This window comes from Hemibagrus wyckioides, linkage group LG28 (assembly GCF_019097595.1).
Source record: "Hemibagrus wyckioides isolate EC202008001 linkage group LG28, SWU_Hwy_1.0, whole genome shotgun sequence".
Lineage (NCBI taxonomy): Eukaryota > Metazoa > Chordata > Actinopteri > Siluriformes > Bagridae > Hemibagrus > Hemibagrus wyckioides.
The window spans coordinates 5694843-5719766 of record NC_080737.1 but is presented as its reverse complement, the minus strand read 5'-3'; the positions used below and the strand labels follow the sequence as shown (position 1 = coordinate 5719766).

At 41.8% G+C, this 24924-nt stretch overlaps 2 protein-coding genes across 8 annotated transcripts in view; one reads left to right on the top strand and one right to left on the bottom strand.

Annotated features, from left to right (window-relative positions):
* The window catches only part of mink1 (misshapen-like kinase 1), a 37493-nt gene extending 24363 nt beyond the window's left edge, over window positions 1-13130 (top strand). For 2 of the 5 annotated variants that reach the window (XM_058382988.1, XM_058382990.1), the window contains 17 exons: window positions 174-440; window positions 528-607; window positions 832-935; window positions 1138-1232; window positions 1448-1471; window positions 2178-2326; window positions 2450-2570; window positions 2706-2822; window positions 2945-3056; window positions 3413-3568; window positions 3678-3821; window positions 3902-4036; window positions 4188-4288; window positions 4404-4553; window positions 4955-5114; window positions 5331-5470; window positions 5576-13130. In XM_058382988.1, coding sequence (XP_058238971.1) covers window positions 174-440; window positions 528-607; window positions 832-935; window positions 1138-1232; window positions 1448-1471; window positions 2178-2326; window positions 2450-2570; window positions 2706-2822; window positions 2945-3056; window positions 3413-3568; window positions 3678-3821; window positions 3902-4036; window positions 4188-4288; window positions 4404-4553; window positions 4955-5114; window positions 5331-5470; window positions 5576-5659 — 2139 coding nt within the window. In that variant the 3' untranslated portion in view covers window positions 5660-13130. The remainder of the gene's footprint in view (window positions 1-173; window positions 441-527; window positions 608-831; window positions 936-1137; window positions 1233-1447; window positions 1472-2177; window positions 2327-2449; window positions 2571-2705; window positions 2823-2944; window positions 3057-3412; window positions 3569-3677; window positions 3822-3901; window positions 4037-4187; window positions 4289-4403; window positions 4554-4954; window positions 5115-5330; window positions 5471-5575) is intronic. The other 3 variants (XM_058382992.1, XM_058382989.1, XM_058382991.1) reach the window with 2 other exon arrangements.
* A 111-nt stretch (window positions 13131-13241) lies between these two features.
* Window positions 13242-24805, bottom strand: gnb2 (guanine nucleotide binding protein (G protein), beta polypeptide 2). Of its 3 annotated transcripts, XM_058383102.1 has the most exons (11): window positions 24747-24805; window positions 23934-24066; window positions 19634-19760; window positions 19453-19491; window positions 18819-18925; window positions 18408-18471; window positions 18107-18269; window positions 17822-17888; window positions 16824-17025; window positions 16519-16735; window positions 13242-15006 (listed from the first exon to the last, which is right to left on the bottom strand). In XM_058383102.1, exons 3-11 carry the CDS (start codon window positions 19688-19690, stop codon window positions 14900-14902), a joined length of 1023 nt encoding a protein of 340 aa, XP_058239085.1. In that variant the 5' UTR covers window positions 19691-19760; window positions 23934-24066; window positions 24747-24805; the 3' UTR covers window positions 13242-14899. The 3 variants fall into 3 exon arrangements, with proteins under 3 accessions (XP_058239085.1, XP_058239086.1, XP_058239084.1); XM_058383103.1 differs by lacking the exon at window positions 24747-24805 and having other exon boundaries at window positions 19634-19747; window positions 23929-24735; XM_058383101.1 differs by lacking the exon at window positions 24747-24805 and having other exon boundaries at window positions 23934-24735.
* Between the last annotated feature and the right edge of the window lie 119 nt (window positions 24806-24924).

Here is a 24924-nt window from a genome sequence, read left to right as displayed (position 1 = left end):
CCTGTCCTTTTCCCGACCTCCTTTTCCAAACAATAATGAACCCCGCACGCCTCTCACTTTCACTTCAAACTCATGCACTGTCTTTTACGGCCCTCCTCAATCCTGTGAACTTTACCTCACCTCCAACTTTTGCGAATTCTCTCTCTGCTTGATGCCTACAATGCTTGCCGTAGTTCCAGATGGCACACCTGGTGCCTCTGAAGCCTTACGCCGCACCCGTGCCGCGCTCCCAGTCCCTCTGCGATCAGCCCACTAAGACCATGTCCGCCTTCCCCACCCAGGACCCCTCCCCCACCCCAACGCCTCGTCCACTGCATTCCCGTGAGCTCGTCCGGCAGAACTCAGACCCCACGTCCGAGAGCCCCGCCCCTCAACAACGCCCAATGAGGGATGACCACGGCCCGTGGATCCGCCTGCCTGAGATCGAACAGCCTCCTAAAGTAAGCTGAACATCATTAGGGAACTGTTTGCAGGATTTAACAGTATGATGTGAAATCGCATATACTTACTAATTCTACATTTTGTAGATTCCTCAGCGAACTGCGTCTATAGCTACTGCTCTCAACACTAACCTGTCCTCTGGCATCAGACACCCAGTGCGAGCCAGGTAATACATCCATCTCACACACACACACACACACACACACTTTATGAATTCGCTCAGTGTAAAATCACATTTAGGATTAAGATCAGCTCTGTTACACCTCTTCCTTTATTTGAGTGGTTTTAGGAATAAGACTCGTTTGGGAAAACGTTTCCCTGATTTGTTCTTGGTGCTTAAGTGTTGGTCGTTATCGTAAGCCGAGGTTGATTTAACTCTGTACGTGTCAGCAATCCAGATCTGAGTCGCAATGATCGCTGGGAAAGAGGAGACAGCATGAGCCTCATGTCCAACCTGCCTCAGACCGGCTCCCTCGAGAGACACCGCATCCTTAGTGAGTCGTGTGTGTGTGTTTCACTAGGGTCTACAGTTTAGTATATTGTGTAACATCAGCAGTGATTTCTTTATACTTGGTATTTCCTGATGCAGCTGGAGTCATGTATATAATGGTGTAATTGTGCACTGTACTGTATAATATATGGTTTTCAATAGAAGTGTGGAATGTTGTGTATTAGCGTTGTGTCCTGTGATTTCAGGTTCATCTAAAATGGACTCGTCTCCCATCCTCTCTCACGACGGACGACACAAACCCGGAGAATCCCGCACCTCTTCCAGACCAAGTCGACCAGCGGTAATACACACAAACATACATGCACGCATGCGCACACAACACAGGCTGTAAAATCTTTCACAGACAACAATTGCAGACTTTTCTAAAACTTTTCCCTGCTGTGAAAACTAAAAAAAAAAAGTTTCCGTTCCATTTTAATACTAACCCATAATCCCACTTCTTTTTCTGCCACTTTTTTTCTTCACTTTGTGCTTCCTATCCTCCTTGATCCTCAGAGCTATAAGAGAGCAATAGGAGAGGTTAGTACCTGTGTGTGTTTGTGTTAGTTTGTTTGTGTGTGTGTTGTGAAGTGTTTGTTTGCATGCCAGCTTCTCATTTTGCTGTTTTGGTGCCAACACACAGACACAGATCAGATCAGATTTAATGTCCACTAACCATCCTGTGCAGTGAGCAAGGCGGGATAATTCTCTCTTTGGATTGTGCCCTTGTGGTATCACTTATTTTGTTGGAACCAGGTCAGGAATGATGTTGAGGGTGAAAATGTTTATCCAGGTTCAGGGAACGCTTCTCTCTGATCCCTACTTTTATGAGCACTCCTACTCAAAGATCTTTTTTTTTTTTTTTGTATCGCTGCAGAGGCGCACAGGGGAAGAGAGGGAAGACTCATTAAAGGAATGGTGCAGCAAAAAAAACAAATATCCATTTGCACAATTTTCCACTTACACCAAATACAGTCCAAGAGCCAAGGCATGCTTGGTGGTGGATATTTGCTTTAGCACCAGAAGTATAAAAATCTGCCTTACCCAAAATTTCCATTACTTATTAGATTAGACATCCCTGAATCAAGTCAAAAGTATGTCTGCTTGTTAATGGTAAAATGACATGGAACAGGGGCTTTTTCTCTTTTCTTACTCTGAGAACCATGGTCTCTTTACTCTTTAAATCTGCATTATGATTGTGTATCAGTGTGATTTGTATAATAATGCACTTCTCTGCACATGTCAGGACCATGGGCTGTACTCGAAGGAGCGTGCGGAGGAGCAGCCTCGCCCTCCGGTGAAGGCCAACGACTATTCGTCTTCCTCAGAGAGCAGCGAGAGTAGCGAGGAGAGTGAGAGCGGGGAGGGACAGGAAGAGGAGAGTCCCACTGACCGGTACGGCAAGACAGCCAATGTTATGTTTAAATCACAAAATTGTCATTGCTACCCTGAGAATCTTATAAACACCAAGATTCAAATGATAGACAGGATCCTTCATTTGTCTCTCTTTGCCGTTAGCCCACGAGACCCGGACTCAGACTCCGTGAACACCATGGTGGTCCATGAGGAAGAGGAAGGCGAAGGAGGAGATGAAGAACGGGCCGGAGGTTATGGTGATCAGACCATGCTCGTTCAGAGGGTAAGATGTGGGTGTGTGTTGGAACTGAATTTATTTTACCCAATAGGAGAGTTGCTCTAGTGTGTGTGTGTGTGTGTGTGTGTGTGTGTGTGTGTGTGTGTGTGTGTGTCCATGCTTGCTTGCTTGTGTTTCCAGACTCCAGAGAAGCGTAACCATAACGGGTACACCAACCTGCCTGACGTGGTTCAGCCATCCCACTCCCCCACTGACTCCGCCTCCCACTCCTCTCCTGGCAAAGACTCCACCTATGATGTGAGACATTGTCTGCCTTTAAATTTAATTCTTTAATATAAACTCCAGTGTGTAGCTGAAGGAAAAAAAAAAAAAAAAGTAAACCACACTCAGCTCATATCATGCTCTTGTATTGATTTCAGTATCAGTCCAGAGGTTTGGTCAAGGCTTCTGGGAAATCCTCCTTCACCACTTTCGTGGATCTTGGAATGTACCAGCCATCAGGTGGAACGGGGGAGCCCATCTCAGTGGGAGGTCAGTTACTGTGATTATGAAAGATTCCTGAAAGATTTATGAGAGATAGAGAGAGACCGAGGGAGTCTTGCAGTCGGCTAATAAAAGTAGACAAATGAACGAAGCTCTACCACTTTCACTCATCACACTTTCAGAAATAACCTCAAGCAGATAATACTCCATATACTGCTGATGGTGTTAGGATATATGAACTTATTTAAATGTCCTGTATTACAGTCAGTTGCAAGGCAAACCTTTTGGCTGAATTGCCTATTTGAATCCATGCACCTTTATTAGTACAAAAGACTTACTGAAAGATAAAGGTGAAGATCTGACTGACTTTTCTGGTAATTGTGTATATATGTGTGTGTGTGTAGGTCTGAGTTCTAGGTTTGACCAACTGAAGTTGGAGGTGCGAAAAGGCTCCATGGTCAACGTGAACCCAACCAACACTCGCCCTGTCAGTGACACTCCCGAAATCCGCAAATACAAGAAGAGGTTTAACTCTGAGATCCTCTGTGCTGCACTCTGGGGTATGAATTCTTTGTGTGTGTGATTCTAACTTGATAGTGGACCCACAGATCTGTCTGATTCGTGCATGTGTGACCTTGTGATTGTGTGTGTGTGTGTGCATGCTCACAGGTGTAAACTTGCTAGTTGGAACAGAGAACGGTCTAAAGCTGTTGGACCGCAGCGGGCAAGGCAAAGTTTATCCGCTCATCAATTCCCGCAGGTTCCAGCAGATGGACGTGCTCGAGGGACTTAACCTGCTCATCACCATATCAGGTTTTTATACGCTCACTAGCTCAGGAAAAAAATATTCTCACAGCAAGATGTAGCTCCTTAACTCAGTCTTTCTCTGTTAGGCAAAAAGAATAAGGTGCGAGTGTATTATCTGGCCTGGCTGAGGAATAAGATCCTCCATAATGATCCCGAGGTGGAGAAGAAGCAGGGCTGGACCACTGTAGGGGAAATGGAGGGCTGTGTGCACTACAAAGTGGGTAGGTAGCGTCAACAAGAGAATACTGTCCGACTTGCAACGTCATGCACTGATGGGTTTTATTCAAATAGATTCGTTCTGGTAGCTGACATATTTCTGACAGAATTCTCAACACCGTCCTGTGACTGATTGTGTGTGTGTGATCCACTCAGTGAAATACGAGCGGATTAAATTCTTGGTAATCGCTCTGAAGAATGCGGTGGAGGTGTATGCCTGGGCCCCTAAACCCTACCACAAATTTATGGCCTTCAAGGTAAGGACGCACATTTTTACTAACACATTCCATGTTTCATGTTTGTCTTGTTTGATTAGGCGCCAGTTCTCCACGGCTAATCTGCACCTCTATCTCTCTCATGCTCTCTCCCCAGTCGTTCACTGACCTGCCTCACAGACCTCAGCTTGTGGACCTGACTGTGGAAGAAGGACAGAGGTTAAAGGTTATCTACGGTTCGAGCGCCGGCTTTCACGCCATCGACGTTGATTCCGGAAACAATTACGACATCTACATTCCTGTCCATGTAAGTCACCCGTCCTGCTGTTTTCGGATGGACAGAAGTTCAACTCAATGAATTGAGTCGCACACTCTGGTGCCACCTGGTGGTTAAGAGATCTGATAGGAAACGTGGGTTTTTTTTTTCCTTCAAAAAATGTTAACAATGAAATGCTAAAAAGAATAAGAAAATTGTAACTGTTGACAGATTTGTATATAGGGAAGAGGAAAACGTTTCAGTATGTGCAGCTGTAGGAAAATAATCACCTAATGTGAAGTGGGGTGTGAACATATTTCCCTATAACAGCACACCTCTGGGTCACAATTTTATGCTTAAAGTACAGCTATTTCACAGACAGAAGGAGGCAGCGTGAGGACGGTTTCTTTTCTAAATTAGGTGGTGCTAAAAATGTGCGTTTGTTTGTGCAGATCCAGTCTCAGGTGACTCCACATGCCATCGTCTTCCTGCCCAGCTCTGATGGAATGGAGATGCTGCTGTGTTACGAGGATGAGGGAGTGTACGTCAACACCTACGGCCGCATCATTAAAGACGTGGTGCTGCAGTGGGGAGAGATGCCCACTTCTGTCGGTATGACACCAACACACACACACACAACTCAAAACACTGTATGAAAACCACAATCTGTCATGATGTGCTAGGAAAAATGTGCACATTTAGGAGGAAAGTGACCTAAAAAAAAAACCCTATATGGCATTTTAGTCTAATGGCTGAATGTCGAGTGCTGAGATATAACGGATATAATCTTAATTATTGCATCTCTCTCTGTCTTTTCCGTGTCTGTAGCTCATATTTGTTCTAATCAGATCATGGGCTGGGGGGAAAAGGCTATAGAGATCCGCTCAGTGGAGACAGGTCACCTGGACGGGGTGTTCATGCACAAGAGAGCTCAGAGACTCAAGTTTCTGTGCGAGAGGAACGACAAGGTCTGCTCTGCGTCACAACCTTTCACATGATGCTGATGGCACAAGATTTAATTCAAGAAAAACAAACTACGCCATCTAAAGGAAATCTCTCCCTCTATCTCTCAGGTGTTCTTTGCATCGGTGAAGTCTGGAGGAAGCAGTCAGGTCTACTTCATGACCCTCAACAGAAACTGCATAATGAACTGGTGATAGAGCAGCCATATGATCACCGTTCCCTCCACACTCTCTCTCTGTATCTCTCTCTGTATATCTGTTTCTCTCTCTCTCTCTCTCTCTCTCGCTCACTCTTTTTCTCTTACACACACACACTGTAAATAGATACAATGCCCACATGCTTTCACTTCCTCACATGAACACAACTCCTAGAAACACACACACGCACACTCATGCTCCAGACTGTCATAGTTCTCTTAACAATGTTGTATAAACATTTTCGAGATTGTGTGTGTGTGTGCATGTGTGTGTGTGTGATATGATGCGTGTGGATGCCAAATTGCTTAACTTCCTTTCACCACCAAAACAAAATATTCATTCTCTCTTTATCAGCTTTTGTTAGATCACCAGATTTCTGTGATTTTTTTTGCTTTTTTTTTTTTCCATATTTTTAATTTCATTTCATTTCTACATTCCAACTTTGACCACCATTGAAAAGAAGAAGATGAAGAAACAGCAGCAGCAGCAGCAGCGCGTAACGCCAATCAGCCTTGGACATTTTGCTGGTGGTCATCGCCGCCCCCTGCTGCTCTCGGGCGGTACTGCAGCATCTGTAATTTTCCATTCTCACACTGTACTGTAATTCAGTAGCCTCTAGTCGTCGAACCTAACGGATTTACGATATCTGTGATTTTATTATTTATGTTTAAAACTAGCAGAACATATAGAAGAGCTCTCACGATATCAGTTCTCATGTTTTGAGCTCGTCTGGCTCTTTTAACTTTTCCCTTCAGCTCTGTAGACAAGGAATTTGGACCGAATTCTTCAATCGTTCATAGTCGATGCTTTAAAAAAAAAAAAGAGAAAAATCCGGGTTATGCTTTTCGCTCGTGAAGCACAGAAGTGCGACCGTTATTACAAGCACTCTCTCTGATTTAGCCATGGAGAATGCTTTCTCTCTCTCTTTCTGTATCTATCTATCTCTCTCACTCTTTTTTTTCCGTCTGAAGTTCCAGTATATCTCGGGCTGTTTGATATTCTCTGTATGTATAGGTATTTGGTATTATTCCTACTTTAATAATCTCTTGCTGTTCTATTGCAATACGTGCTGTAATTGTGCTGTTCTCGTTTCAAGTTTTCACGAGGGGGGACTTCCTCTTTAACCAGTCGGATTACGAGGTCAGGGAGAAGTAGTTTTTCAATTTTTTCTTTTCTTTTCTTTTATTATTTTTTTTTTGGGGGGGGGCAGCAGAGACGTGTACTCCATTTGTGAGTAACTAGGCTTAAAAAGTTATCATGCAAGACGTTTAGGCATTAGAGTTGAAGCATTTACTATGTTTGACCCCTTGCCAAGGCAGACGGAAAGGACATGGACGTGATTTCGTGACTCCAAATAAATAATGGGTAAATAAAAGACGACAGGAGTGGAGTCCAGTGATGAGCTCTCAGTTATTTTCACGTCGTCAGAAGTTTAGGATGAATTTGGATTCAGCACGATTTGATCGCACGCGCTGGGACTTTTAGAACAGACCTATTACTGCAGCCCATGTGCTCACAGCTTTGACTTGCTTTCTGTTTTAAAAATCACAACCCCGGTATTGTTCTGCGTGTTTGGTTTGGGCGGTTGCTTCCTTTTTAGCGTGAACAGGCTTGATTCGCTCGCAAATGCTGGATACATTTCTGCTGCCAAACATGGCTCCCTGGTGTGACGTACCGCCTTATTCGAGAAGAAAAATCGAAATATTTGATTTGGAGTGCATGGGATTTTTGGTAAAGAAAAAAAAAATTGCATTATCATTTCAGTTTAATTTCTTTTGTTTGTTTGTTGTTGTTTTTTTTTTTTTTTGTTCTTTTAATATAAAAGCGTGACTTTGGCTTGGATTTGCGAGCGTGTGAGACTGTATGATGACATACACCCTGTGGTCCAAAGCAATAGCAGCGAGCGTGAGCGGGCGCTTCTCTTCAAGCCGCGAGCGTGCGGCGTCGCCTGCGGCTCTGCAATACTAGCAAATCACTACGGCGACGGCTTCTTTCCCCTTTCCCGTGTGCTAGCGTAGCCTACTGTGGATCCGAAACCTTTTGTTTACAAATCTTTATAGTATTAATATATATTCAATTCCGGTTCGTTTGTTTAGAGCTTTTAACAGTAGGCACCGTCATCGTGTAAATTGCCATTTAAAGAAATCTGGATACAGGTTTAGATCCCTAATGAGCAAAGTAGAAGCGAGAATTATGAAGGGAAAAGGGAACTTCGTCTTCTACCGAGACGCCGGATAGTGGGTTTATTAGAGTCCTGGGATGAGTCCAGGACTTGTCTTTATGATTCCAGCAGCAGTAGATAGAAATCTGCAGTGTCCTGAAGCGAGGCTTCTAAATATAGCTTTTGTTTCTATTACAGAAAGTGTAGTAGAGTTAATCAATATTACCAGAAAGATGCCTATATTTAAAAACAAACAGAAAAATAGTTTAATAGTTGAATGAGAGATTTACGATTGTAACGTATAAAAGCACTTTTATCTCACTTTTTCTAATGGCTGAGAGACATCATGAGTTTAATATTTGCTCTGTGATTTAAAACAATTGAAGTCGGTCCTTCCAGGATATTTTTTTTTTTTTTTTTTTGAGCTTTTTTATTGTTTAAGATTTGCGCTACAACTTATGATAGCTGTACTCATGTTCGCGGCGCGCGAGGTTAAATGTTTGTCACACGATGTGTCCCGGCCCAAATCTGCCGTCACTTTAAAAAAAATAAAAAATAAAAATATTTCAAGCTCCTCCGAGTTTGCTTGATTTTGCGTTCATTTCCTCAGTCGCTAAATCCTGGAGGGGCCGGCATGAGATTGTTCACACAGGAGAGCCGAAATGATTTTGAAACAGTCTTGTGCACCAGAGAGGTTCAGCGTCTGAACAGAACTCGTGGGAGCAGCCGCCTCGGTCGAATCGGGCTTAAGAAATACGGTTCTGATTTGGACTTTTGTGAAATTTGTGCTATTGTACAGCTTTATTCAGCAACAATGCAGATTACTGAGGTTATTTTCAGCAGATACGTGAAGTTTTAAAGTTTCTGTCAAATATATATATATATATATACGCTTTATAAAAATGTACTAAAGCAGCGAACATTGGGAATTAAACGTGACTTGGCTGATCAATTACATTTTGTGGGATGTAAATTAGTTGTTTTTTTTTTTTTGTGATTATTTTCTTCATTCCTCTGAAAATTCAAGTGGACATATCTCCAAATATCGCACTCTCTTCATTCGGAGCTCATGCGAACACTTGCACATTTCTTTTCAGCGTCCTCTCTTAGAAAAATTAACGAACATCCTACGTGCACCCGTACACTTTTTTTTTTTTTTTTTTTTTTGCACACACACACTTGTCTGTTTTCTGCTTTGTAACCTTTTGGCTATTTTGATGTTGCCCCAGTTTGAACTGCCATGTTTACCGTTCTTGCAGTGCCTTGGAGCCGGGTTGCGGGTGTGTGCGTGTGCATCTTAGCAAAGGATGCTGTAATTTTTTTATTTATTTTTTTTCTTTCCTCCGAGTAATATGCCCCAGTTGCGTAAATAGTTCAGGGAAGATGTAGTAAAGCCAGTGCAATCAGAGATGTATCTCACGTCAAGAAAGTGCACTTAAACTGACAATAAGTTCAGGCCCAAAAGCCATTGCATTCGGAAAGCTCCTTTCTCCAGCAGAATTAAAGCATCGCACACCTTGTTATGACGACGTTCATGCATTAGAAGGGGGGGGGGGTGTCCGTTGGGTCGGGAACCTTCAGCTGGCAAAAACGCAATCATTCAAGATTCAAAGAGAAAATGAAATTCACCTCTTCACAGCGTAGTGAGTATTCTGATACAAGACACAAAGAGCAGCTAAGTGTAAATAAGCACCGCTTTACGTTTGTCTAGTTTATTTTTCAGCCCTGCCATTTTCCACAAATGCAAACTTCTTGGTCCAGTCATACAGGAAATGCTGTTCATTTTTTCCCCCTCCCAGTTTCTTATCCAATTCCAATAATTCCAGTTACAGCAAACGCTGTCGTGAATATGATAATTACGTAATTTATCCGATTCCGTCTCTTAAGCGACCGCATACTTATGAAAATAAACCTAGTTGTTTTAGTTTCATCCTGTATACATGTGGAATCATGGAACCCCCCCCCCCCCTCTCTCTCTCCCTTTCTCTCTCTCTCTCTCTCTCTCTCTCTCTCGTTTGTGAGCTTTAAGTTCCCGACCCCTGGCTGTAGAGGTTTGGGTTGCCATGGTGAGGACTCGCTTCCATGCTTCACGATGTAGCGAATCCTCCGTCATCCCACACACAAGATCCAGAGCGTCGTCTCCGTCGCTTTCATTAACAAAAAAAAAAACACTTCTTACCAAATGTTAATCAGATGTAGTAATATTGTCTTAATAGATGGTGAAATGTATTTTCAAATCATTTATATAAATATATATATATAGAAATCTACACATGATATATCCTAATCCTTTGATGGAGAAGTGGTTTAAGATACTAAGAGAGTTTGTTTATATACACTATATTGCCAAAAGTATTCGCTCACCTGCCTTGACTCGCATATGAACTTAAGTGACATCCCATTCCTAATCCATAGGGTTCAATATGATGTCGGTCCACCCTTTGCAGCTATAACAGCTTCAACTCTTCTGGGAAGGCTGTCCACAAGGTTTAGGAGTGTGTTTATGGGAATTTTTGACCATTCTTCCAGAAGCGCATTTGTGAGGTCACACACTGATGTTGGACGAGAAGGCCTGGCTCTCAGTCTCCGCTCTAATTCATCCCAATGGTGTTCTATCGGGTTGAGGTCAGGACTCTGTGCAGGCCAGTCAAATTCCTCCACAACAGACTCTGTCATCCATGTCTTTATGGACCTTGCTTTGGTCACTGGTGCACAGTCATGTTGGAAGAGGAAGGGGCCAGCTCCAAACTGTTCCCACAAAGTTGGGAGCATGGAATTGTCCAAAATGTCTTGGTATGCTGAAGCATTCAGAGTTCCTTTCACTGGAACTAAGGGGCCAAGCCCAGCTCCTGAAAAACAACCCCACACCATAATCCCCCCTCCACCAAACTTTACACTTGGCACAATGCAGTCAGACAAGTACCGTTCTCCTGGCAACCGCCAAACCCAGACTCGTCCATCAGATTGCCAGATGGAGAAGCGCGATTCGTCACTCCAGAGAACGTGTCTCCACTGCTCTAGAGTCCAGTGGCGGCGTGCTTTACACCACTGCATCCGACGCTTTGCATTGCACTTGGTGATGTTTGGCTTGGATGCAGCTGCTCGGCCATGGAAACCCATTCCATGAAGCTCTCTGTGCACTGTTCTTGAGCTAATCTGAAGGCCACATGAAGTTTGGAGGTCTGTAGCGATGGACTCTGCAGAAAGTTGGCGACCTCTTCGCACTATGCGCCTCAGCATCCGCTGACCCCGCTCCGTCAGTTTACGTGGCCTACCACTTCGTGGCTGAGTTGCTGTCGTTCCCAAACACTTCCACGTTCTTATAATACAGCTGACAGTTGACTGTGGAATATTTAGGAGCGAGGAAATTCCACGACTGGATTTGTTGCACAGGTGGCATCCTATCACAGTTCCACGCTGGAATTCACTGAGCTCCTGAGAGCGACCCATTCTTTCACAAATGTTTGTAAAAACAGTCTGCATGCCTAGGTGCTTGATTTTATACACCTGTGGCCATGGAAGTGATTGGAACACCTGATTCTGATTATTTGGATGGGTGAGCGAATACTTTTGGCAATATAGTGTATATATATATATATATAGACGTGTACTCGGGTGCCTATTTGAGATGGAATCCAAAATTTTAATATATTATTCTAGCATTATTTTACTACATAGATATACGGACATGCGCTAATTTAATGAATGTAACCTTCACTTGAACCAATTTCTATGTGATACTTTTACCGGCCTAATAACATTTTGAAGCACAATGTATGTTTCTGCTTAAGCTGAACATTCAGCTGGAATTCAGTTAGGGGATTAGACTGATGCCTCTCTCTCTCTGTGTGTGTGTGTGCGGTGAGCTTTATAAAAGAGTGAGCGTGGGTGTGTGTATGTGTGAATAGGAGAGCTATTTTTAAACCAAGTATGTACTGTTCATGATGCTCTAAGAGAGAAAATGAGGAGGAGGAGGAGGATTAGAGTCAGAAAAAAACAGTATGTTTCATTTATTTTTATTTTTATTTTAAATCATCAGTACGGACCAGTATGCACTAAATTAGAAAGCAGCAGAATTACACACATCATATACCTGTTTATAAAGTCCATCCTCATTTCCTCTTCCTCAGTATGAGACCCGAATTAGGATTCTAGCTTAGCGTTAACGCATTTGGCAAGCAGCAGCGGCTGCACGGCGTTCCCGTGTTGCTCGACGCGAGGCAAAAATACGAAACAACGTGCTAAAAGGCGTATTAGTTTGGTTGTCGCGTACACAAGATGGCGCACCGTTTCGCCTTGTGTCTTTTTCAGCGGCATCCGTGTGTCGTCGTAATGGTATGGAGCGTCACAGTGATGTCATACGGAGTTCCGCAGGGCCATACGGAGGTGTCGGGCGGCTCGGCTGTAGGATTTCTACAGCATCTGCTTTCATCTCCATTCGACTTCCTCGTAATAACACACTCGCGCTGTAGAAATCTCTCAGGCTTGATTCCAAATGTGTACTTGAGCACAATCGGGTCCGGCGTTCCTCTAACCAAACGATACAGTAACCTTAACTCCGGTTTCCGTAAATAAAAACAAAAAACTTTAATCTTTAACCAAATCAAGACTTCCACAGACAGAAATTCACCACTACGATGAACCGATCCCTATATGATCAGGAACCGTTAGCCGTTGGTGCGAGTCGGTCGTATGATGCACATGAACCCGGGCCTGTTTCAGGTAGCATGTCTTGAGAGTGTGTGGTGTATTTTTGTTGTTGTTTTGTTTTGGAGGGGGAGGGGGGTATGGTGTAAATGTAAATCTCTCATTTAAGGCCTTTAACTGCTGTTTTTCAGGCACATGGGTCTTCTTTACATGCTATTAGCACTATGCTAATTAGACATCTCTCTTTATGGTCCTCTAGTAATAGTATCATCGTCAATCCTTGGATGATTTTTTTATTTTTTTTGGCACGTATTTGGTTGATTCTGATCGCGTAACCAGGAGAGGTCAAAGGTCAATAGCAAGTCTTTAAAGATGATATCCTCTGTGATGGGTTAAAAATTATTCCTATCTTTGTTTTTTGTTTTGTTTTTTTCTTTCTATCCTAAAAGTTTTAGTTGAAATTAAATAAAAAATATATATATATAAGTAGATATTTGACAAACTGATTTTTTTTTTGTGTGTGTGTGTTTACGTTTGAGAGCAGATTTGAGATTTTAATGACCTGATGGCTTTCAGTTTTACAGTGTTCGGGATGAAATCATACATCTGTAATGTCTTAAATGCAGGATTGTTTGAAAATAAAATAAAAAAAAATATCTTTATCAGTTTAACAACCGTGTGATTTTCTTTTTCTGTCTCACTTTATTTTATTTAATTAATTCATTATTTTTTTTTTTCTTTTCTCTGCAGCGTTTTTAAAAACAGAATCCGTTTACACTTCCTCAACTTTTATTTATTGTCCTTACAGTGTTATCTGAGGCACGCAGGGAAAAACATGAATAAAATAAGCATAGAAAATCCGAATAGAAACAAAACATTCAAACCAAAAGAAAAAAGAAAAACATCATATATTTACTTGTACTGCAGTGTCACAGGTGTCTATCTTTCAAATTAAGTGCGAAATTTCAGTCTAATACAATTTGGCGTGATGGAAAATCATGTTCTTACCACATGCTTCTATATATATATATATATATATATATATATATTTTAAGTCATTTTGTACGTCACAGTACCTGCCTTACACCAGGCATGTGTTTATATCATTACTGCCAAACCCTTGAACACGAATTACAATAATATTGCAATATTTTTAATGAAAAAAAAGAAACATTTCTGTACCGGTTCCCTCTGGTTTTAAACCCGGTGGCTGTTAGGGGTCCAAGCACCACATCCGGGTTAAGCGAGTTGACAATTCAAACAATTCACACGCACACACCCATTTAATGAGGGGTGGACTTAACCAATAAGCGAGGGAAACAGCCGCTTAGGGCCCCGATACCAATACCAAGAAGCCTATATAAATCATATAGTATTACTTTTCTAATAAATCTAATCTAATAAAATATTTTAACGTTATTATTACATCTTTTCAAATGCACCCCCCCATATGATTCATGAATAATGGAACGTTCCTTTCGTACTGCACATGCATGAGATTCCCATACATGGAATCGCTTAGGTCCCCCAAATCATTAAGTCCGCCCCTGCGTTTAATATCCGAGTGGGAAAACGTTAACCCTGTTCTAGAATTTCCCCCGATAAGCTCATGGTGCTTGGACCCCTTTGATTGCTGCCGCATGCAGCTGTATTATAGTGTTTGCAAAAATGACTTTGGGGGTTGGGGGGGGGTGTTCGCTTTGTATTAAGTTGATATATAACTGCTAACGGCTGTCGGGTTTCATTATCTAGCTAGTCAAATGCAACCCTTCAGCCTCCCTAAAGAGCAAACAAGAGCAAAGCTTCGTCCTTTATTACAGTGGCGTATCGTATGATCAGTGGATCAGCACCGGTCCAATTCAGACACCAAAATCAGAAACGGTCCTAAAGATCGTCTGTTGTCTTCTTCTCAGAGCCCAACCAAGACTAGCTGTGTGTGTGTGTGTGTGTGTGTGTGTGTGTTTTCTCAAATAAACATAAATACACTCCCAAATGTTTCGACTCACAATTGAACAAACCTCCTTCCCCTTTTCTCTCCGAATGTGTTTCCGAGTCACGCAAGACTTTGAGTGGATATTGTTTTTTTTGTTTGTTTTTTTTACATTGTGTCCTCTGGAAACATGTACTGTGTGTGTGTGTGTGTGTGTGTGTGAGAGAGAAAGAAAGAAAGAACATTCGTGTTTAGCTTCAGTGGGTCAAACCTGTGACCTGCATCCAGTTACTGGTGTACAGATTCAGGTGAGGTTATGTATACAAAGCAATTACCATAGTAAACAACTCAAGATACCTAGTTGGCGTAATATATTATGTACAATATGAGTTTGTGTGTGTGTGTGTGTGTGTTTATGTGTGAGAGAGATATATATACAGTAAAACAGGCATACAGTGTGTGGTAATGTGTGTATGTGAAAGAGAGAGAGAGAGTGGTGTCAGTTCCAGATCTTGAGGAAGCTGTCCCAGGAGCCGGTGCACACGGCCATGCCGTCGTCGGTCACACCAAGACAGCTCACACGATTGTCATGACCGGCCAGGACTCCTGTCAGGAAACCAACAGGTCATATTGTGTGTGTGTTCGGGGTGAGAACATGACTCTTTCTAAATGCCTTTTATTCAGCCCTCCTAAAATTTCACCTTTTTTTGCTTTTGCAGAAATTAATGCAAAATCAAGCAATATTTGGTCATGTTGATGCAAATTTTCAGCAGATGTGGCCTGAGATGACCTCATGATGTTGTATGACTTCATCATGACACGCATTCCCCCAAAGCTTTCTTCAATTCACATGATAACAGCTGTCGTAGAAAATCCTTACATATATACACCGATCAGGCATAACATTATGAGCAGTGAGAGGTGAAGTGAATAACACTGATTATCTCCTCATCATGGCACCTGTTAGTGGGTGGGATATATTAGGACATTTTGTCCTCAAAGTTGATGTGTTAGAAGCAGGAAAAATGGACAAGCATAAGGATTTGAGCGAGTTTGACGAAGGGCCAAATTGTGATGGCTAGACCACTGGATCAGAGCATCTCCAAAACTGCAGCTCTTGTGGGGTGTTCCCGGTCTGCAGTGGTCAGTATCTATCAAAAGTGGACCAAGGAAGGAACAGTGGTGAACCGGTGACAGGGTCATGGGCGGCCAAGGCTCATTGATGCACGTGGGGAGAGAAGGCTGATCCGTGTGATCCGATCCAACAGACGAGCTACTGTTGCTCAGATTGCTGAAGAAGTTAATGCTGGTTCTGATAGAAAGGGGTCAGAATACACAGTGTATCACAGTTCGTTGAGTATGGGCCTGCATAGCCGCAGACCAGTCAGGGTGCCCAGGTGCTCATAATGTTATGCCTGGTCAGTGTATGACATCACTGGTAGGAGATTAAAAGTAGAATCCTGTGCTTTTCATTTCACCAAATCAAGCAGTCTTCAGCCAAAAAAATGACAAGAAGATTTTGCAAAAAAAAATGCAAAATTAAGCAAAATCCCAGAGGGCCTGATTTATAACTAATAATGTTCATTCAGAAATCATAAACATTCAAAATGTCATCACTACATGCTTCCAAAAGCATTATATTATTAATCTGTCATATTAGAGAATTAGAATCATGATAGAATCCCTGCGTTAAATGGGGCTCACAAATAGCTGTCGGTGAAAAATGTAAACGTAAATGAAACACTGGATCAAGTGCTATTTTGTAAGCTGCTGAATAAAACAGAAACTACTCTCCTAAAAACGGCTGTTAAGTTCATTCTGAATGTTTTGTGTATATATCATCATAATAGTCTCTGATCTTCTGCTCCACTGTATTACATTTGATAGAAAGCACTGTATGCTCCTGCAGTCTGCATTTTCTATCCCTGATCCCTGAATCATGATTGGATGGATGGAAAAATCCCACCTCATGTGCTTCTACTCTAGAATAATCTGGAAACCTCTGAGGCGTGAACTACACACAGATCATTAACACTGATACTTTATTTATAGATACTTCTAAAGTTGTGTTGATTGATAAATTCTCTCTGAGAGAAAGAGTGTTAGTGAGGGTCCTACCTGCACGGTCTCCCTTCATGGCATCCCAGATGTTGCAGTTGAAGTCATCGTAGCCGGCGAGCAGCAGACGTCCTGAGCGCGAGAACGCCACCGACGTGATGCCGCAGATGATGTTGTCGTGCGAGTAAAGGCTGAGCTCCTGATCCGCCCGCAGGTCAAACAGGCGGCACGTGGCGTCGTCTGATCCCGTAGCGAACGCGCTGCCGCTGGGGAAGAACTGAAGACGACGCACAAGTACATGAATACGCAAATTCTTTTCTCTTCTATGGAAATGTTTGGCATGAAGTTCACTTGGGCGTACTCACACACACGGCGTTGATGTCGGACTCGTGGCCCGTAAATGTCTGCCTGCACATGCTGTCTCTGACGTCCCACAGTTTGATGGAGGCGTCGCACGCGCCGGAAATGAACGTGCGCGAATCCGGAGACAAAGACAAACTCATCACGTCGCCGCTGTGGCCAGAGAACAGCGTAGTCTGCTGGCCTGTCTCGATGTCCCACAGAGCACTAACACACACACACACACACGAACAATTCACCTTCATTTTTAGTCCTCAATACAAAATCAGTCCTTTCTGCAATTTCATAGAAATGATCGCAAAACTTTTCAAAACTACCACAAATATTCTGCAAATTTGGTCCAAGACACACTGTGACATGCCTACTATCATAGAAAGTCATTACATTTGTGTCTTCATTGGTAGGAGTTTAAAAGACATCAATTTAAGCGGTTTTTCGCCAAAAAGGAACAAAAAAAAAAAAAAAAACAAGCAAATTTTTTAAAAAATGCTGCAAAATCAAGCATTTTTGTCCAAAAAACACCTCAGCAAATTACCCTAATGAAGACCTGCAATGATTAGCAATTTATTGTCTTCTGTGAATTCACAAACTCTGATTGATCGTCACTATACCCTCCTCATTCCAAAGGGATTTTTCTGAGGACATGTCAGTTCCCACCCAGTAGCTAGCTCCCTTTTATCAACTATCAAGCAGGAAGAATTTCCCTAAAGACACATAAACTGTGTTTTTAAAGTGTGACTGCAGCATCACAGGGCGGAGTCAGAGGACAGCTCCATCAGCCCTCTTCCACATACATGAGCTCGCAAGACGTCACGGTACCCAGTATGACTGCTGCACAGTCCGGTAACGCTTCCCCACACTGCCAGAGATTTTAAGGAGTCTGATTTAAAACAGAGCTTATTTGCTGCAGCACAACCTGCATTCAGTTAAGCAGAAATGTAATAGTACTCAGTGGGAGGTTTCAGTACCGCTACATGAATTTCCAGGACAGGATTCTACGTACCAGGTGGTGTCTCCTGAACTCGTGATGATCTGATTGTCATCGATGAAGCGACAGCAGGAAAGATAACCTGGGGAAGAGCACAAGCAGGAAGCGCATAGCGTGACACACTGACACTAGGTGACTGTGCCAGTCATGCCTGTTGAATTAACTTGCTAAATAAATAAATAGAAGGTTTTTCAAATTTTCAAGTGCTGATGTTTACATAAAGCTGATTTTCTAAATCCTGGGTGAAGCTTGACAGCCATTTGATGGTGTTTACTATCCATTTTGTGTGTGTGTGTGTACCCGTGTGTCCAGGGAGCTCTCGGCTGACTCGCACGTTGCCCTCGCGGGTCTTCAGGCTGTAGATGGAGCAGATGTTGTCCAGACCGCCGCAGGCTACAAAATTTCCAGACGGCGCATAAGCACACGTCATCACCCATGAGGAGCGCAGCGGGATGGCGTGGATCTGTCCAATCAGAGCACTTTCAGATTATCTGATCACAACACACTAGCCACTACACAAACATCCGGCATGACACACATCAAGCTATGTAGTGTAAAGGCACAGTTTAGGGTGCACAGCAGATTATTTCCACTTGTGTACCTTGTTCGTGGTGTAACTGTCCCAGATGATGAGTTTGCCATCTTGTGAAGCACTGACCAGAAGCCTGAGAGGAGACAAAAGTAAAAACAACCGGCTGAAATGTGTACCACAGTGATTATAAATAGCATCCTCTAGTGGAGGAAGGCAAAAATACAACCTTGACACGTTTAGTCTTTTCTAAAAAATAATGTGTCATTTAAAAACCTTCACTTTTTTTGTGACTCGTGACTTAACCTTATCCATGTCAACATTTTCAGGTTTCGCTGTAAATCTATCCATTCATATGTACACGACAGGGTGAAATATCAGACCTGAAGGAACATGGTATGGCCTACACCTAAAATAAATAAATAAATAAATAAACAAACAAACAAACCTCCACCTTTGGCATGTCTAAAATAAATATAGTACCTGGAGTCAGAGCCCCAGTGCATGGCGTAGATTTTGGCTAAATGACCTCTGAGAGTACGCCTTGTCCGCATCTGAATCCTACCCACCGGGTCCAGTCCCGCCGTTATCTACACACACACACACAGATTATAAAGTAATTTAATACACCAAATTCTCGCGCTGTCAAATTCCCAATTCTGGTCAAAAGGTGTTGATCATTTTCTAATACAGTAAAACTGACAGGTTTATTATTATTAGTAATGTACTGTAATGTCATTCTAGCATTTCTATAGTAATGACATACACAGTGACTTCTATAAGGGACAACAGAAATAGGTTTATTTTAAAAAATCAGTTGCATTGCTAATATGAAGTGCGTATTAAAATCTCCAGTATCTGCTGTTTTCCACCAGTGGAAAGTCTTCAGGATGAAGGCTTTTTCAGTACCATGACAAGCTGCATCTTATTCTGGCCTTATTAACCAAACAGACAGACTGATGAGGGAAGGAATGTTTAGGAATAGCTGCTACAATGTGAAAGGTATAACACGTCCTCTTCGACTGCCTGTGATGTATGATGAATGAAACAGGTACAGGATGCACTGTTTATTGTGAGATAATCGAGGCCAGGGTTCTATTTCTCTGTGAGCTTTTACCTGCGTAAGTGTCGAGTCTCCACATGCTTTCCTTGCATCCTGCAAAAACAGATTTAAAGATGATTTGAAAATGCACCATGACATAATCGACCAAAATATCGATATCGTATACGGTAAACTAGGAGTTATGACACTGTAATGACATGGTCAGAGCTCTCAGTGGTTCTGAATGTTCTCTTACTCGTATCTGGTTCTTCAGCTGCTCAGCCTCCTGTCGAAGCTGCTCCAGCTCACTCATCTTGAACTGACCTTTGACTTTTAACCTCACTCACTCGCTCACTCACTCACTCACTCACTCACGCAAGCACCTGTGAGGTCAAGAGAAAAAATAAGACAAATTTTACAGACTTTCTAACTGATTGAAAAGAAGCAGCCATGTAAACAGCATATACTATGAGATCTTCAATCAGATTAAAGCCACCGCTGGATTGTGAGATTGTGTCTGTGCAAAGAACAAAACTAGAATAGAAATCGACTAAGAATCGAATTTTAATACTAATAGAATTACACAGGTAGGAAAGGGAAACGTATATAATATACAGTGGAACCTCGGCATACGAATGCCCTCCCTTATTCTTCTTAAGAATTTTGCAAGAAATTTGCATCGGCATACGGAGCTTTTTCTACCTACAACCGAACCGAAACGCTGGCTAAGTTGTGCGTACGTCCGGGAGCCGTTCAAAACTAGTTAGCATCAGTGGAAAGCCAAGCGAAGCCAACTGAAGCGAGTTCACGGATTTTAGGTATTTTTTTTTGCACTCAGTGAAAGTTGTTTGGAAAGAGTCAACTCGCGATACCAACGTTGCCTTCGGCATGCGTTGATGTTTCAGGTGTTGTTTTGTTGACAGATTGGTGGCGTAGGTGGTCTGTTCTATTTTTAGCCCAAGCTTGGTGGTATGACTTCCTGGGAGGACCCTTGACATGGAATGCTTGGCTTGGGTCAGTTCTTTGTAAGCAGCCATACAGTTTACATATGATGCGTATTGGGAATATTGCTAATATTTTTGGGCGACTGGAACAGATTATCTGCATTCACATTATTTCTTATGGGACAATTCATTTCCCAATACACATTTTCGCCTTAAGAACTCACCTCCAGAATGAATTAAATTCGTATGCCAAGGTTCCACTGTATATATATATATATATATATATATATATATATATATATATATATATATATATATATATATATATATATATATATATATATATATATATATAAGTATATGAATCCAGATGAGTGTCACACACTAGAGTATGAATAAAGTGTAGGAGTGTGCAATTTTAATGCAATAAATCCAGTGGGTCTTGTGCACGACTGTGTCACAATTCTGTACACTCTGGAAAGAAAAACAATTTGAAAAATAGTCCAGAAATGAAATGCTTGATTTTTTTAAAAAATGTACTATACATCCTATAATTATGAACCTGAAGCTGTCCCGGAGTTTGTGTACGCTCACGACAAATTACCAGGGAGGAATTTTTGCATTAATATTTATATGACACGTAACATTATAACGGAATGTGTTGCTACAAAGAGACCAATAATAGTAATAATAAACCAATTATAAAAATACTAAACCAACTATAATAGTACTGTCCAAAAGAGTCTAAATAATACCACTTCCTTCCTAATCCTGCTTTAACACTAACTACTCAAACACTTACAAGCTATTTGACCATAATAAAACGATATATGCTAATTATTTACAATTCTACTTTTTAAAACACGTACCTATTTATGAAGAGCTTTTTACATTAAAAATTAGATTTGATCTATGAGCTGCATCAATTTAAAACAAAAAAAAAAGAAAAGAAAAGAAAAGAGGATAAGGATTGTTGCAACTACAGAATAAATCATGAGGGATTTCCTAAATGCTTCATAAATGCCTAATCTAATGCATTCCTCTTGTTAATATTTAATATTCGATGCGTAGACTCTGGCGCTATTGGCTTTAAAGTGCAATTTGTGTGTCTGGAACAAGACGATGCAGCGATGGCCACTTTAATCTGCCCTAATGGATAAAAGTGTAATCCGACAGCTCCAGAGGCCACTTACACCACCCCAAAGAGATTAACATTGCTGCGAAATGGTGGGCGAGATTAAAAAAAGAATAGTAATAAAAAAATATGTCGTGTGATTGGATTGGCGTGAATGAATTTTATAGCCTCAGCTGTACGATATGTACGACTCAGCCTACCTGGCTTTACTGTTAAATGATGAGAAGCAACGCAAAATATTTGGTAAGAAGAAATTGTCGGTTCTTACCCTTCAGTCGTTCATCAAAACGAAGCTCCACTTTAAAATTCGATCTGTAGCCGTTTGTTGTTTGGCGACCTTATTTACAGCGCTAACGTTTACATTGTTAATATATAACCAATTTGCTATTGCATTGCTATTAAATCAGTAGCACACTCCTGTCTGTAGCTCTTGTATTATACGTGTTGTGAGGTTGTTCCGTAGCTATCGTTATCCCAAAGGAAACGAACATGGCCGTTTCATTCTTCTGAATTTCTTGCCTGCAAATATTAAAATTGGATCAGCTGGGTTTTTTGTTGTTGTTGTTTCTTTTCATTAGTGTGTGGCTGCAGTCAAATTCACCCAAACCACCGACCAATCAGCGATCTCTGCCTGGCGCCTGGATTTGCATATTTCCCGTTAAGAGAGTCGCACCGTCTGAGAGCTTTGCATGCAGAACAAGTGAAGGCTTGAACGCTGAAGTAACAGATTACAAACTCGCCCAGGACTTTTACATAAACAAAATTGTCATACACTAGTTGGATGACTTTATAGCACTACACCAACACAGGCCAGGACTGGAGGGCCTACAGAGATACGAGGGTTGTTGTTTTTTTCTTTCTTTCTTTCTTTTCTAGTAAAGCACCAAATTTATCTCCTGAAAGCCTTCATCTGTTGAGTTCAATCGGGTGTGTTAAATAAAATACTCATGCTCCTGCATCACACACATGGACAAGAAGGACATTCTTCTTGATTTCCAAAAATCCACGTTTTTTTTTTTTTTTGCAGAATCTTGGTAACACGACAAGATCGACTTCAAGAAGGATTAAAAAACAATGAGGCTGGTGAAGCAATGCCTATTTATAGCTGTTACAATGTCAATGCTAATAAGTTTCATGGACATTCCACGATATTAAATGTAACTCTGAATGGATAAAAAAAAAAAGTAGCACGTCTTTAAATTAATAACTACAGGTATTTTCAACCCTGTTTTTTTTCACGAGATTCGTTTTCTCATGATCTGGAGATAACTTTGTCACACATAAGCAGCTTAGGCTCCGTCACATGACACCGAGATGTTTAAGACTAATGAAATAGTTGGCTGAAGCTGCTGTTCTTTTACTCCACTATTCGATTCCTCTTTTGTCCAATGGTGTAGCAAATATGATGAAGTGTCATTTAGTTCTTCATCTCAATAAACCCGTAAAAATAAGTAGAGCTCAGGATATAATGGGTCAGCATCAAGATGGCTACTCTGTACTCTGTGTTGGTCAGCTTGATAGAAGACCTAACTAAAGGCACCCCGAAAAAATAGTGAAGTTATCTTCTTAAAAGGAACCCTCGCTGTTGGAGACCAACCTGTGGGGTTCTGCGTAGACGTAAACGAACAATACGGCGTAATTGTGGAGCAAATGGACGTCATATGGGGGGCATCTCTGGCCATGGCAGCTGGGCAAACTCCTCAGACAGACAAACAAATTACATAACCATTAATCATTAAAAAAAAAAAACGAGGTGTGCCCAAGCCGATCCTTTCCGAGACGGACGACTTTAGGAAGAGGCAATCTTCTTCCTGTAGGCGTGGCCTTCAAAAAATTTAACAGCACCACCTGCAGTACCGGTGAAGTACCGGGATATACAGCACAGAACCATGTATGCAGACTTGTGAAGCTGGATTTGTCTTTAAGAGGCAAAATCATGCCTCGTGTATGATTACCTCATCTACCTCGTGTTTAATTTAACAATCTGAATACAGGGTTGTGGATAGCTCCCCTTAGTTAGTGTGGAGGATCACTGCACAATGATAAGTGGCCTCAACACTGTGCGTCACGGAACAAAACATCTGTGCGAAGCAACTTGGTTAAACATCTGGACGCGCCATTGCATCCCTTAAGGACTTGACGACACAGGTCAATGATGTAACCTTCAAGCGCACACCTCTGAGCATCATATTTGATGCCGAAATGTGATACACATAGTGAGTTTGGATGGTGAGCAGTGTAACAGTTTTAACAGCGTGTGTGCAGAGGAGGCCTGTCGCATCAGGATGGAGGAGAACAACCTGTTATTGGAATGACAAAGCTTTATCCAAATCTAGCGTGCAAAAATGATGTTAACCAAAATGACATGCAAGATTAACAGAAACAGATGCGTCGTACTCCAAATCTGACCCTTTTGCGTGCGGTTATTCATGCTGGTACGAGGCCCATGGCAGGCTGCATTATACAATATACAATACCTGTTCGTTGAGCTGGTCGGCCTCAGCACAGGAAGACTACAGAGCTGACAGCTTGAGGGAAGTGCTTCAGTCCGATCTCTTCTTCCGTGATAGATATTCAGACCCGAACGCACATGATGGCCGTGAATCAGGCCTGCAAAAACGCAGCAGAAAAATCACTGCATTTCTCCAAATGGACCTGAAAATCACAAACCCGGGATTGTGTCCGCTTGTATCGGCTTCTCTCTGTAATAAAGCCTGGGGCTGTTCTTTAGAGCAAAAAAAATAAAAAAAGAGGCTTTATCGGAGGAAAAATACGAGACAAGAAATCCAAAATCAGGCTTTAAATAAAACGCTCGTTTCTCCGTTTTTTTTTTCCGTCCTCGCTTCCTTCCTTCCTTCCTTCCTTCCTATCTTCCTTCCTTCCTCTGCTGCTTGGGCTGTGCTTCTCTCTCTCTCTCTCTCTCTCTCTCTCTCTTCTTGATTCGTTGCGCGAAATGAATTATTCAAATCAAACCGCAATGCACGGATGCTGTGCACGCGAATGAATGTAAACAGAAAAAAAAATTAATAATAATATTAATAATAATAATAATAATAATAATACCAATTATTTAAAACAAACAAAAAAAAAATCTTGGCTATCTCGCCGGTGGAGCGCACAAGACACCCATAAGTACTCCAGTGTCAGCCACTAAACCGGACAGATCTCAGGGATAAAGGACCTTATTATTTCGTGAAATTACGCATGAAATGAGGTAAATAATAAAAAGCGCACGCGCCGTTAGGAGTCCTGTAGCTTATAGGATAACCAAAACAAAAAAAAAGCCTTACGGTTCGGTGTGTAAAATATCCTACAGCGTCTCATATGTGAGATTCGACCACACCCATTTTATACAGACCGTACCATCACACCGCCCCCTCTTTTAAAAGGGAGAACGCGCTTTTAGGCAAACTCCCAGCTGTAGAGATCTGTGCTTTAAAAAATATATATAATATATATATATATATA

Excerpts from the sequence above, each read along its gene's own strand:
- gnb2 (XM_058383102.1), bottom strand. The coding sequence starts at position 19,690 with ATGAGTGAGCTGGAGCAGCTTCGACAGGAGGCTGAGCAGCTGAAGAAC. Across the intron at positions 18,926-19,452 it reads GAGACTCGACACTTACGCAG|ATAACGGCGGGACTGGACCC; the intron begins GTAAAAGCTCAC and ends GTGTGTGTGTAG. Across the intron at positions 18,472-18,818 it reads CACTGGGGCTCTGACTCCAG|GCTTCTGGTCAGTGCTTCAC; the intron begins GTACTATATTTA and ends GTCTCCTCTCAG.